This window comes from Canis lupus, chromosome 2 (assembly GCF_003254725.2).
Source record: "Canis lupus dingo isolate Sandy chromosome 2, ASM325472v2, whole genome shotgun sequence".
Lineage (NCBI taxonomy): Eukaryota > Metazoa > Chordata > Mammalia > Carnivora > Canidae > Canis > Canis lupus.
Window position 1 is genome coordinate 17895061 of NC_064244.1, and position 14688 is coordinate 17909748.

A 14688-nucleotide genomic window follows, 5' to 3' on the forward strand; every position below is an offset into this window, starting at 1 on the left:
TCCATGAAGAGAATAACGAGTGGAGAGACTATTTATTTAGAAGGCTGTTAGAGTAGTCTGGGTGAGAGACCATGAGGCCCTGAATTCAGATGGTGGTAATAGGACAAAAGGCGAATGGGCAGGTGCAGTAGCTGGTGCTCCAGTAGGATGGGTACAGCCAGACAAGCCATAGAAAGTTGGGGCATCGGATTGTTCCCACTCTGGTTTTGAGGGGCTGATGTCCTAGGATGGTTACGTCAGCGGCTGGAGAGAAGGCTGAGAAGGAGAAACCATTAGAAATTTGACCATTTCTGTGTCTAGGACATATTTGTGCGTGTCATGAATTACGTAACGGTGACTGTGTTGAGGTTTCTGTCTTGCCTCTGTCCACCCCTGACATTCCAGTGTAATCAAAGACACATAGTAAATAATTAAAGTATATTCTTCGTGGAGAAAAATGTTCAAGGTTGAACGACACTGTGGATTTCTCTGTGATTCTGCAGATCCAGAATGAGGAGAGCGTGGTGCTTTTTCTGGTCGCGTGGACTGTGACAGAGATCACTCGCTATTCCTTCTACACATTCAGTCTTCTCGACCACTTGCCATACTTCATTAAATGGGCCAGGTGGCGATGTCTTGCAGTTTAGTTTCTGACTAGTGCATGCGTGTTTTCTGTGCTGAGCTAACACCAGAGAAGGAAAATTTGTGTCTTAGCTCCATGATGCCAGGATGCTGGGTGTTTTGGTTTTTGTTTTTTTGGGGTTTTTTTTGCTCTTAATAGTATTAAAACTTGAATTCTAAAGTCTTAATTTAATGACCAGAGAGAAATCATATTAATGTATTTTGATTTTGAGTAAAATCAGTGCCAGACAAGTTAGATCAGTATCCTTACCCAACCTGAATTGGTCATTCATTTTTCTCTGAAAGCAAAATATACAATATTTTTTAATCATATTAGGTAAATTCTGTGCCAAAATATGGCATTTTGTCTGAATGACTTAAATTATTTTAATAATTAGTATCCACAGTTTTTAGTATCTTATGTATACAGTGTCAGCTTCTTTGGTGTCTTAAGTAGCAGAGACAGACATTTTTAAAAGTCACACTTAAGCTGTATTTTTTGGAATGTGGACAAAATATGTATTTCAAGGGTTCTAAATGTATATATCCTAAAGAAACAATTTTTAAGGCAAAAAGATTTTTTTTTAAAGTTTGAAGTCCTTGAGCAGCTGATATTTTACAGTTATAAAAGCAAGACTGTTCTTTGAAGAACAGATCATAAGCCAGCATAGATTTGTTCCTTTTGTTCTTGGTGTTATACTCACATTCACAACAATACGTGTTGTGTAACGACGGCATACCTGAGATGCAAGTTTGAACACAAGAAAAGCTCTGTCCTCTCAAGACGTAAGAGACCAAAAAATAAAACCACTAACAGACATGTGAGATGCCAGATAGTGGGAAGTTGCAAGGAGACAATTTGGGTAAGAGGGCTGTATCCCGTCTGTGTCTGTCTCCTACATGTCTGTTCCACATGGGTAAGGTAAAAGGGTTTGAGGATATTTTCATTCTTTAAATTGTTTTGTTAAACTACATAAGTAATATGTTTTCACTGTAAGAAGCTCAAAAAAGTACAGAAATATATAGAATCAATATGGAAATTTCCTATTTATACTCCTCCCTCACCTACTCCCTTTCTTGGAGGGAAAAAGTTTAGAGTTTAACCATCCAGACTTTTTCGTATTGACAAAACTGAACACACAAACATGAGTTTCTAAAAACATAAGCAGAATGACATTATATTTGCTTTTTGTTTATATCTTGGAGCTTTTATTTTTTTAATCAAAGCAGGAATATTTAGATCTATCTATAACCTAATGCTGCCCAATGTTCTATAGTATGACATACCACTTCTCTGTTGCCAGAATTTAGATCATTTCCAGTTTGCTAATATTATAAATCCTGTTTTGAGATATTATAAACAATACTATATCCATATTTCTAGTTTTTAAAACTCTGATATTTAGATTAACACATTCCTAATTTGTTTGAAGGTAACATACAACCAGTGTCAGATTTGTTTTTACTGCGCTACTGTTTATATATTTTAGGTTGATTTTATTCTTACTGTAACTGAACACTTTTTCACTTTGAGTAGTTGGGCCTTTCACACAGTTGGCAGTTTGGAGTATCGCCGGACTAATCCTAGAATGCATCTCAGTGCATCTCGTGTCTTGCATGACCTCAGTCTTCTGGATCTCTAGCACCTTTGAAAATACTAATTCATGATATAATCTCATTTGCCATATAAAAAAAATTTATTTGCAGAAGATAATGATCTTCAATGTCTTGTCTGTCTGCCTTTTGGAATGCATTTTGCATGTCTTGAATTTCTGAAAAAGTTCAAAACATGTTTAAATTTGCTGTTTAGAAATCCTTTGTCAATTGCATTAGTGTTAAACCAAGTACTGTAAGATCTTTCAACTTTGAAATGCACATGTTAGCGTAATACATGTCAGTTCATCATAATCATGAGTAATTGTATTTCATGTCAAAAATCTTAAAAGATCCCGACCATTTATATATATTTGCCAACCTTATTAAAAAACCCAAAATAATATTTGTATTTATATTCAAATGTTGAAGCTGTCATTCTCAAATAGAACTTTACAATAAGAATGACTTCTTATTTATAAATAGCTGGCTTACTATGACTAGTTTGAATACACTTCAATTCCATTTATGTGTTAGAAATGTTCCTAGAAAAGTCCACTGAATAGGCACTTATATGTTGTTATGTTTTATGTTAATTTATGTTTTAATTTCAAAAATGCATTCCCTTAAAAAATTTTTAGACAGCAATTAGGAATCTTTAAGGAGGAATTCTTTTTCTGAATAGGTAGTTAAATTGCTCATGCTGCCATCAAAACTTGCAGTTTTTTTTTTCTCTTCGCAGTATTAAAACAATCTTTTTAAAGTGAAAAGAAAGTGAATTATATACTTTGTTCTTAGTGCATTAAGAATAATCAGTGGCTGAAGGCTTTAAACTAGTTTATTCTAGGAGAGATATATTTTTTTCTGTTGAAGAATAGTGCTTCCAGAAAAATCATCGGAGAGTCACACAAAGTTGGAAAACTGTGTAACTAAGTTTAAAAGTTTTACTTGAGAAGGGATTAGAAAATGTTCAGTTATATGATCTTTATATTGAGTTAGGAAATTAAGATTAGAAACGAGTGATTTAAATAATATACAAAAAACTACACAAAACTAGTAATGATATACCCACGGCAAGGAGGGGATAGACAGGGACAGTAAAAGGATCATTCATCTTTTCTTTTACCCCTAAATTTATTTTGGCAACTACTTTTGTTTCCCTACCGTCTCTTACTGGTGTGTATCCTTGACATAAAATAAATAATAAAATGACTTTTAAGTTGCCTCCACATTTCTGCTATACTGATGATAAACTTAATATTTCTTTACCGATATCTTAATGCCAACAACATGATGAAATCAAATACAGATTAATTTGATTTCTGTCTTTTTCTACCAAGATTTTCACCTTTATTTTCTGTGGTAACTGCCTTGGAGAAAAATGATTTTCTTTAATGGAGAAGTGTTGTTGCCTTGGGTCCTTGAAGCTCTTCCTGCTAGAGGCCTATAGAGGCCTGCAGAGTGTTCCCCTCACTGTAGTCATGAATGATGGCTGGTCCACTCTATGTGGGAGACCTTGCCACAGCCCAGATGAACAGGCTCTGATTCTGGATTTTGAATAGAACTTTCTCCACTCTGTTTTAAGCAAACTGACTGTTCCTTTATTGTGGGAATTTTCGAAACAACTTGTTTTACCTATTTTGTTATGAGAGCAGTTTTAGACAATATATTCATCAAGTACTGATAATTTAGTATTATTTATATATTAAATACGCTAAATATATTTAGTATATTTATATGTTAATATATAAATATATATTTAGTAGTATTTCAGTTTTCTGAAATAGTAATTAATTTTCTTTTAATTGGTAACTGCAAAGAGGCTTCCAAATGCCTCAAGAACCACTTTGGTAATTTTAAGATTTAGATATAAAATTAGGATTATAACTGGTCTTTTAAAGGACAGCACTTGATCAATAAATGCTGAAAGGAAAAAAAGAACAAACCACTCAGTTTTGATTCCAGGTGTTAAAGAAGTTACCTTTACAATACTTTATAATACTTATAGGTACTTTACAATATAGTATTTACAGCATTTACATCCTTTACAATACACACTACATATACATTGCTAACACATATACCACTGTTTCAGTACTGTAAAGTTGTCTTATTTTATTAATATCTTACCATCTAAAATAGAAACTGCTATGATAAAAAAGGATAAATTTATAAGCAAATGATAATGTAGAAAAAAATTAACCTTCTGTGAGAGACACTGTAAATATGTGTGTTTTTAAGTTTAAAGACAGTAGTAGCCAAAGAATGATATCAACTCCAGTCATTATTCTTTTTTTTTTTAATTTTTAATTTATTTTTTCCATTTGTTATTATAAAAGAGTAATTTTCTGGGGGTCTTTCTTTTTTCAGATACAATTTTTTTATCATCTTATATCCTGTCGGGGTTGTTGGTGAACTCCTTACAATATATGCTGCCTTACCATATGTGAAGAAGACAGGAATGTTTTCGATAAGACTTCCTAATAAATACAATGTCTCCTTTGACTACTACTATTTTCTTCTTATAACCATGGCCTCATATATACCATGTAAGTATGTGGACATTAGTACTCTGATTTAGCGTGTGCTGCAAACGTGTCTGTAAAAATATCATGGTACACTAGTTTAATAAGCAAGGAGACCTGATGGCTTACAAATACATCAAAACCTCTGTTCAGGGGCAGCCTGGGTGTCCCAGTGGTTTAGTGCTGCCTTCAGCCCAGGGCGTGGTCCTGGAGTCCTGGGATCGAGTCCCATGTCAGGCTCCCTGCGTGGAGCCTGCTTCTCCCTCTGCCTGTGTCTCTGCCTCTCCCTCTGTGTCTCTCATGAATAAATAAATAAAATCTTAAAAAAAAAAAACCTCTGTTCAACCCCACATGTATTCATAATTTTAAATAATGGAAGAAAGGACTCTTTCCTAATTATAAGGAAATAAGTAAGTAAATAAATACACAAATGATTGCCTTCTCAGAATCATTTAAAGAGAAGCTGAATATGACTTTTTTAAAAAAAATGAGCACACATCAGTGAACCGTTTGCCAGCATTATTTATCTAAAGATAAACATTTTGTCCAAGAAAATATCAGGTCATTTCTGTCTAACCCTTGAGCATATACTTGGAAAAGTTATTTAGGAATACCTTTTAGTCTCGTGTGTGTTGCTCTACATATTAGAAAATAATGAAACTGCTTTCCTTAAAATATTTTGAATAACTCAACCCATTGATTAATTTCTCATCACCTCTTAAGAGTTGCTGTGAATTGATGAAGCTTTACTCACCTCACATAAATGCCAATAGTGGTATTTTTTTAGGTCAAATTTTGATAGTCACTAGCAGGGAATATGGGTAAAGCAGGGCTGTTATTTACCCTTCTCAATGAAATTGGAGACTGGTACCAGTGAGGGGAGAAAGAAAATAAGAAAAGTTTATAGTATCTAAGATCTGCATCGACATGATATTTAAGTAAAATGTAAAAAAAAAAAATGTACATAAAATATTTTATGTAAAGAGAGTGAGCATTAAACTTGGCTAGTCCCTTGAAGCCTCCAACTTTTAAACTTTTTCAAAATCAAAGTTGCCCTGATGGTCACACTGTTTTAACTTCCCTCATCTTCAGTCATTTCAGCCTGACTCTCATCAGATTATCCACCAGGGGCAGTTCAGGAGGGCCCAGGGTGGTCACCCATAGGGCTTGTTTGCACCCTTTGCTTCCCCAGGATCTGGCGAGGGGCCCCAGGTGTGGAGCAGAGCAGGGCTGGCTTCTGTTCATATTGTAGCTCTAGGTTTGGGTATTGGATTCCCCTCTTCCTTACGACTACTGAGGCATCTCCACGGAAACCCAGGGCCCAACAGGTCATGGTTTGAAAATATCAAACCAATAACTTGGCTGTGTGTTTTCAGGTATCCTGGGAGACGTAGACTCTGGCCTGTGTCAATAGCAGCTTCTCAGTTCATCGTAGCTTTAAGTATGTTTTACCTGAGTATGTTTAGGCTTCTGAGTATGGTATGATGATTACATTTATCAAAATGGGTATACCTAAATTTACTAATTTCCTTAAAGATTTTTTTAAACATTATTCATGAGAGAGGCAGAGACACAGGCAGAAGGAGAAGCAGATTCCCTGCAGGGAGCCCAATGTGGGACTCGATCCCGGGACTCCAGGATCACGTCCTGGGCTGAAGGCAGACCCTCAACCACTGAGCCACCCAGGCGTCCCTGGTAGTACCTAAATTTAAAGAAATAAACTCTGTTGTGAATTTTTATTCCATTTGGACTAAGTTCCAAAAATAGTTCACCAAAGTTGCCTAAGCAAGATTCAGAGGCTTTTTTGGTTATTAAGTTAATTGGTTTTAATCCTGTCCATCATTCTCAGAAACATTTTTACGTTTGTATTGTTTATAGCTGCTAATTTGTTCATCCACTAACATTTACACAGTAAAGCACTATAATAGAAGCAAATTTGAAGTAATTCTTCAAATTTAAAAGGGCAGATGACCATTTATCTAACTGATTTAACACACACATGTAAGTGTGTTTTTAACAGAATAGCCGTATACCCAGCCGAGAGGGGCTCCTGTTCTGTACCCTGATTTAGAGGACCCTATTCTGGCCCTCCTCTAATCACTCCTCCACCAGGCCTCCCCTTCTCCTTCTAGACCACATTCTAGAAACCTGGGACCATGGACTTTACTACCCCGAGGGCACTGACCATGTGTCTAGGGACTTCACAGAAGCCTTTCCCCTTCTGTTCTCCTGAGGAGTAAACCATGTCCTCAGTGTATGCTTCCCTGAGATCAAGGGGTAGCTGAGGGGCAGCTGTCTGTGAAGGGTATGGACAAAGCTGGGTTGTGTGGGCTTAGATACCTACATGTGTTCATGAGACCCCTCACAGTGCAGGACAGCCAACGGGCTGGAGAGAGGGGGGCAGTTTTCCTTGTGCTGAACATTCTGGCAGTGTTCCAGGTCATTATGAAAGTATATTTATCAAGATACTTAACTTTGCTAAAGAATCCCCAGCAGTTAATGGCATTACAGACATAGTGCAGGTTCAGTTCCAGACCACTACAATAAAACTAATATTGCAATAAAGTGAGTCAAGTGAATTTTTTGACTTTCCACTGCAAGTAAAAGTTAGGTTTACATTATACTGTAGTGTGTTAAGTGTGCAATAGCATCAGTGTGCACGCCTTGATTAGAACATATTTTATTTATTGCTAACTGCTCACCATCATCAGAGCTTTCAGTGATTCATTACCACTGATCACAGATGACCGTGACAAGTACAATAATAATGAAAAAGGTTGAAATATCGGGGGATTCCCCAAAATGTGACACAAGAGACGAAATGAGCAAATGGCTGTTGGAAGAATGGTGCTAGTAGACTTGCTTGAGGCAGGATTACCACAAACCTTCAATTTGTAAAAAACGCAATAAAAGGAGGCAAGCCTGTGAAACGTGTAGGCATATGGTGTGCAGGCCTCCTCTTGTACTCTTGGCCTGAGCTCTATAAATGTCCGGGGAAGGGGGGAGCTGTGGTGGGAGATGGTGTGCTTACCCTCAACAGCTGCTAACATAACATGTAAGAGGTTCCAAGTATAAATAATTTTCAACAGTATCCTTTGTCTTCTCTCTTCAAATAGTGTTCCCACAACTCTACTTTCATATGTTACGCCAAAGAAGAAAGGTGCTTCATGGAGAAGTGATTGTAGAAAAGGATGATTAAATGATCCCCCTGAACAAGGTGCTTTTTCCAGAATAACCAGGATTACTTGAATCCAAGTTTTAATAACAAGAATAAACAACTTTATGAAATATTACAGATTGTATGATTTCTTAGACTGTATAATCTGAGATGTGATATTTGCCAATATTTGTCTTCACATTGTGTTAGGTCCATTTTCTATAAAGAACTATGCAAGTATTTACTAGTATTTATTACCAACTCCTGGGAAGGTGATCGTTAAAATAATTGGGTGCATGACCTAGGGGGGAAAAAAACCTTTTTAAAAATTTTTACTTTTTTTTTTTTTTTTGCAGCACATGCTCCAAGGTTTTTAAATCAATATTTACAAATTAGTTTAATGATTTAACATTGTTAACTTGCCAGTGATATTTATGTGATATTTATAAATGAAAGTAAATGCAGAATTATAATGACTTGTTAATAATATATTGATATTTCCTGAACCCAGATCTGTTTCCTACAAGTTATAAGGCAATATTTTTGATTAATAACCATTTTTGGGAGCATGGACATAATTTGCTTTGATAGAACTTTTGATATAGGTAAAGTAGCTGTATAATAAAAATATTCAAGTAGATGTCACAATTGGAAAATATTCTTTGAGTATGTGTCTAGGCTGTTAAAATTACATGTACTGCTAGGCAAATTTATTTTTATTTGGATTAACCTTCAAGGACAACCTTTTCAACTCTAAGGATTTTAAGGGATTAGAAAGAATGCAAGTGTATACTTTGCCTCACTTGTAAAAAACAAATAACATTGGGTCTGATCATAATGTTAGAACTCTGGCGGAGAAAGGCTTCTCTGCACCTGGAATCATCTAATAAAAATCATGTTATGATAATCCCCTTGTGATACTAAGGTAATGAAAAGTTTTGGAGTATGACCTGACAGACTCACTTTATTCTGAATTCCACTGAATTTCAAGCAAGAAGTCTTATAATAAAGTTCCTATCCTTGTGCTTAGTAGAAAGACATTACAAAAAAAAAAAAAAAAAGAAAGACATACAAAGATACTTTAATACTGCTTTAATTCTTAAGTAGGCCTTTTAAATATTTTTTCCCTTTACTTAGGTAAGGTATGCTGCTTTACGGACCCAGTTTAGAGACAGTATTAAATGTGTGACTTTAAGAGAAAAGGATTTTTTTTTTCCCTATTACGGTATGGAGGAGAATTTTGGCTTTAAATGTTCTGTATTGTGTTTACAATCAACATGTACATTACACATTTCAAAACTGTACCTCCTCAGTTTTCTTCATGTGAAAATTTGCAGTTCAGAATAGTTTTTGCAAACTATCATTTTAGGTAACATGATTTTTAAAAGGTGCTATTTCCTTTATTACATTTTAATATTTCTCTGCAGCTGAATGTTTTAACCAGCCCTGTGTATTCTCTGTATGAGGTTACTAATTCTTAAAATGCCAGTGTTCATTCTGCTCTCACAGTATTTGATCCGTTTTTATCTTGAATTTTTATATGGAAGAAATTTGGGGGGAGAGTTGTTCCCTTTGGTACCATAGTATGTATAAGAAGTTCATTTACATCTTGATCCTGTTAGATGCCTGTCTTATGAAAAATATTTTAAATGCTGTTCCCAAAACTTGTGTTAATTCAACCTGTACTCCCTTCAAGCATCTGTAATAACTCTTTATTTCCTTCAGTTGTAGAATATCCTGAAGTAGGAATTGTGATTAATAAAAACGAAAATGCATCAAACTATTTAGTGACCTTTGTTGGCATAGTACCCCTAAACTTTAAATTTAGTTTATCTTCAGTATCTTTGATACTCAACTAATTCTAAACTATCCTGTGTGTAGAAAACAAAGTGATTAAATGAGAGTTTGATTTGAGAGACAAAGTATTTGAAATTCCTTTGCACTTGTTTCCTGCGCCTGCACCTTTTAGAATTCTCCCCAAGTCTTCCCCACTTTCCTTTTTCAATAAGCAAACCAGGACATGAATCAAACCGAACTTCCATTCAATCCTGTAGCCCGCAGCATTGGAAAAACATTTATCAAGAAACTGTGATACTAGCAACTTTCATTTATATTTGGTGACATTCCACAAGATTCTGGCTGCTTTTCATTTTTCGTAGTCTTAAAGATTGATATATAATATGTACAGTGTGTGCAAGTCTTTTTTTCCTTTTCCTTTTATAGTCTTATTTTGATATTAATACAACGTCCCTGTTATAACTTAATTTTTAGAAGTATGCCAAAATAAACATAAAGTCATTTTCACCGAAAGCTTTTATTAATTGACCTTTGTAGATTCTCAGGAGCTTTATTTTCTCATCTTTGGATTTGTAAGCATCTATTTCATATGCCACTGTCTCATGGTTTCTGATGACACGTGGCAGGTAATACAGAATCATACAGTAACCTGCCCCACACAAACAGTTATTTTGTGCCATCTGTGTGCCAATTACTGTTGTAGAGAATTGGTTTATTTTTCCTGTCATACCTCTCTCCACCCTGCACACAGTAAGATCTCTCACACAATTGTTAGGTTAGATTAGTTAGGAGATGCCATTGCAAAACATTATAAAATGCCATGCATTGGTAATCTGATGTGGCAGGATTTTTTGTTTACTTACGTGTATACAAGTGTATTGGTGCCACTAAATAAATAACATTCTGGTTTAAAACTACTTTCAAATAGACTCAAAATCAATTATAGATATGAAACGGATAAAATAAATCATTAAGGCACAAAGAAGGAAGGAAATAACTATAAGAAAAAATAACTATAAAAACCAGCATTTGAATTATTTTTCAGATGAATGCGTAGAACATAGAAGTATTTTCCATTAACCTATATAGTGATCTGGAATATATACACATCCAATAGAAGAAAAAATAAGAACAACACAATTTTATAGTTTCTAGTATGAAGTCATTGAATGGATTTGAAAATTCAATTTGTTCATATTTTTAGTCTAGATTTACAAAACAAACTTAGACATAAGTACTTCCTCTAGATATGAAGCTTAAAAATGTATTCTAAAAATATTAGATTTTTTTTAGTGTTCTGATTGACAACTCTAAAAAATATTTTTATCAGTTTTTGGTTTGGACATAATTTTAAACTTAACTGGAAAATTGCAAGGATGCTAGAAAGTGTTCCCTTGAATTCCCCACACCTAACACTGTGCTCCATTTGGTGTAGTGTTCCCTCTCTCCCTCTCCCACCCCACCTCTCTCCCTCTCCCCCTCTCTCTCCCTTCATTAATATTTTGTGAGCCATTTGAGAGTAGGTTGAAAACATTAACTTGTGATTACTTCACAAAATATTTCCTAAGAACAAGAACATCCTCTTGCGCAGCCACAGTACCGTGACCCAAAACAGGAAATTCACGTTGACACAGTACCTTGCGCTAGATGACAGCCGACCTCACACAAACCTCCTTAGCAGTGTTCCGAACAAACACATCCACGTTCACGGGCAGGGTACAGTCCCAGTTCAGGCGTTACAGTTACTTGTCACCTCTTCCCGTCTAGAGTGGCTCCTTGATTTTTCTTCATGCTTCACAACTTTGGCATTATATTTATTTAGGAGCTCCTGGGTGGCTCAGTCGGGTAAGTGTCTGCTTTCAGCTCAGGTCATGATCTCCCCACAGGGAGCCTGCTTCTCCCTCTGCCTATGTCTCACTTTCTGTGTCTCTCATGAATAACATAAAAAATGCTATTTATTTATTTGAGAATAGTAGAATGTTATTGAAATTAAAAAGTGTTATTTATTTGAGAGAGAGAGAGATCACAAGCAAGGGGAAGGGGGCGGAGGGAGAGGGAGAAGCAGACTCCTTCCTGAGCAGGGAGCCCAAACTGGGGCTTGATCCCAGGACCCCAGGATCATGACCTGAGCCGAAGGCAGACACTTAGTGGACTGAGCTACCCAGGCATCCTGACTTTGACATTTCCAATAGCACAAGGGAGTTACTTTGTAGAAAATCTCTCAATTTGGATTTCTTTGATGTTTCCCCATGATTATAGACTTAATTTATACACTCTTCAACAGGAGTATAGATTTGCTCCATTTATCAGTGATAACTTGGATGTGTTAGGGTTTCTGTTAATATTTTGGTGACAGGGTAGCAGGTATTTTAGTAATAGAAGACCTTTTGGTCTAATTCTTTAGAGTTTGTCTTTGAAATCAGGCACTGGGATTTTTTTTACCTGATTAATATGTTTGTCCTCTGATACATGAAGATTGATATCTTTTTAAGGACTTAAAAAGTACTAATTTTTTTTACACATGCAATTTCCGGGGACATTATTAACTCACCTTTATATTGACTTTTATGCCCCTAGACTATAAATTTCTGTGATTAATGTACTTTGGTTTTGCTTAAAATTTCTTAACCACAGCATTCTGTTCTATGCTATTATATACTCTTCTCATGCTATTATTCTGCTCAACTAAAATGCTAAGTAACACAAGATTGAGACTGTTGTAGAAATTAATTTTATTTCTTGATTTATGGTAGTGCCATATCCCTATATTTTAAAATGCAGTTTGTACAGTTTGAAAATTAAAATTATCCTTAAATCCACTTAACGCTTTGTGGTTTTTACTTTGAGGATAATGACAACAGAAAAATGGTTTTCAGATGGCAGCTTTTATAAGAGTCAACTGAGATCACAGACTCCCTCCCTTAGGTCACACCAATGGCTGTGGAGTGGAGAAGTCTGCATTTTTAGCAAGGTGCGAGGCAGTTCTGGTGCAGGCATTTGAATTGTTTCACCACCTCTGAGGGACACTACGGGAGGGAAGTATATATTCTTTGTTGAGTAAACATTAAGAGAAGGAAAGAAATCATGACCACATTTATTTTAAAGTTCTGTGGAATGGAAACTGAATTGAGCACCAATTCCACTCTCATAGTGAATGAAGTGGATTAACTTAAAGCTGTAAATATGTCCGTAGAGCTAAAAAAGAGTACATGGATTTATTTCTTGACAAATAAAAAATGACTATACCTCAGGATATTATTATTAGGTTTTGATGACAAGTATTTTAAAAGTCTCTCTCATTGGCCCCGTCCGGCAGTGGAATAGTGATGAGTGGAATGGTGAAGAATGGGGCATGGGAATAAGACTGTGCTAGATTTGGGGGAAAGTACCTAATTTTCCAAAGTGTCAGAGTCCTCCTTTGTAGTTAAGATGTTGTCTGAATTGCCAATGAGAGAATATCTATAACTGTAGCACAGAATCTGGCAAATATAAATATTCAATAAATGTTGGTGCAAATGACAATTTGCTTTTTATGGTTCTATAACAAGGGTTTTGTGCCAGGTGAATTTCTGCAGTCATACCAAACCCACATTTCTTTTGTAGAATTTCATATCACTTACAGAGAATTGTTTTGGTAAAATTTTCTTTTTTCTATATATTTTCCTTTTTTTACCGATTTGAAAGATGACTTATATTTTTAAAAAGGTTTTATTTATTATTTATTCATGAGAGACACAGAGAGAGAGGCAGAGACATAGGCAGAAGAGAAGCAGGCTCTGTGCAGGGAGCCCGATGTGTGACTCAATCCTAGGACCCCAGGATCATGACCTGAGCCAAAGGCAGGCCCCCAACCACTGAGCCACTCAGTCTCCTGAAAGATGACTTCTGTCTATCAAATTTTCTCATCTTGGGTTAGAAAAAGAAGAGCATAGTTTCATTTAATAGAACGGTGGAAGAGAGCTACCAATAAATTGATCCCTTTTAGGGTATATGAGGTTTCCTGATGGGCATGTCTTTCAATAGTGAGTATTTAAAATTAGGCAGAAGCTGTGGTGAGCTATTTTCCAGCCAGCCTGGGCCCCTGGCAGCACTTCCAGGGAAGGAGGAGGGAGATTTTGATTCCCTGACAGGAGTCCCAGGGCTGAGGGCATGTGACCACCTTCCTTAAAACAGGAGATTCTTTTAGAGAATTCCATTATGTCAGCATATCATTCATAATTTGTATGTATGGTATTAACTTAAGAATATAAAAGATTCATAGGTTTCTCAAAAGAATTCCTTAATCAGAATACGATAGAATAATTTTATTCAGAAATACCTCATTAACCTGCCATTGTTAGCAATAGGATGATTTTCCAAAAGACTTAAGCTCATCTTAGGAACCCATTTAGAAAGATTAGATGTAAATCTTTGCCATCCCAGATGGTGTGCAAAATCTAGATTATGAATTATCTTGTCATTTCTAATCTGAAAAACTAGATGACCATATTGAAGTCATATGGTCCAGTTGTTACAGTTTTAGATGAGTCAAGTTCATTGGTTTTGGAGAGGCCATGCCAGCGTAGATTGCTGTTTAGAAATGTTTAGAATGCCTAATTTTAATGATGCAGGGTAAAATGTAGGTTTGTCTTTTTCCCTTTGTTCCAATACTTCAGGCATTACTAACAGTTTGGTATCTTTATAGACCTTTATGAAACACATTCACTCTTCCCCTTTATACACACACACACAGTTAAATGGAAATATGTACAGATTTTATATAATTTTGATCGTACATTTTAGAGTATTGTATTTATATATTCATGCATGCTATTTCATAATCTGTATTTCTCCATTGATGTACATTTCATTTATAATTTATAAGTACACAAACATAACTATCATAATTAAATGGTAATGATGGCAATAATACTATATAACATTTGTTGAAATTTATTTTGTACCAGGCCATGGGCTAATTAATAAACCTCATTTAAAAATAACCAAATGGGACACACACTATTAGAATAAACATTT

The 14688-nt window shown here is 35.5% G+C and overlaps 1 protein-coding gene across 1 annotated transcript in view; it reads left to right on the forward strand.

The window, feature by feature from the left end:
• Positions 1 to 9655, forward strand: part of HACD1 (3-hydroxyacyl-CoA dehydratase 1) — a 28362-nt gene extending 18707 nt beyond the window's left edge. The window contains 3 exon segments of the mRNA XM_025445264.3: positions 483 to 604; positions 4564 to 4742; positions 7835 to 9655. Coding sequence (XP_025301049.1) covers positions 483 to 604; positions 4564 to 4742; positions 7835 to 7917 — 384 coding nt within the window. The 3' untranslated portion in view covers positions 7918 to 9655.
• Positions 9656 to 14688: the final 5033 nt, after the last annotated feature.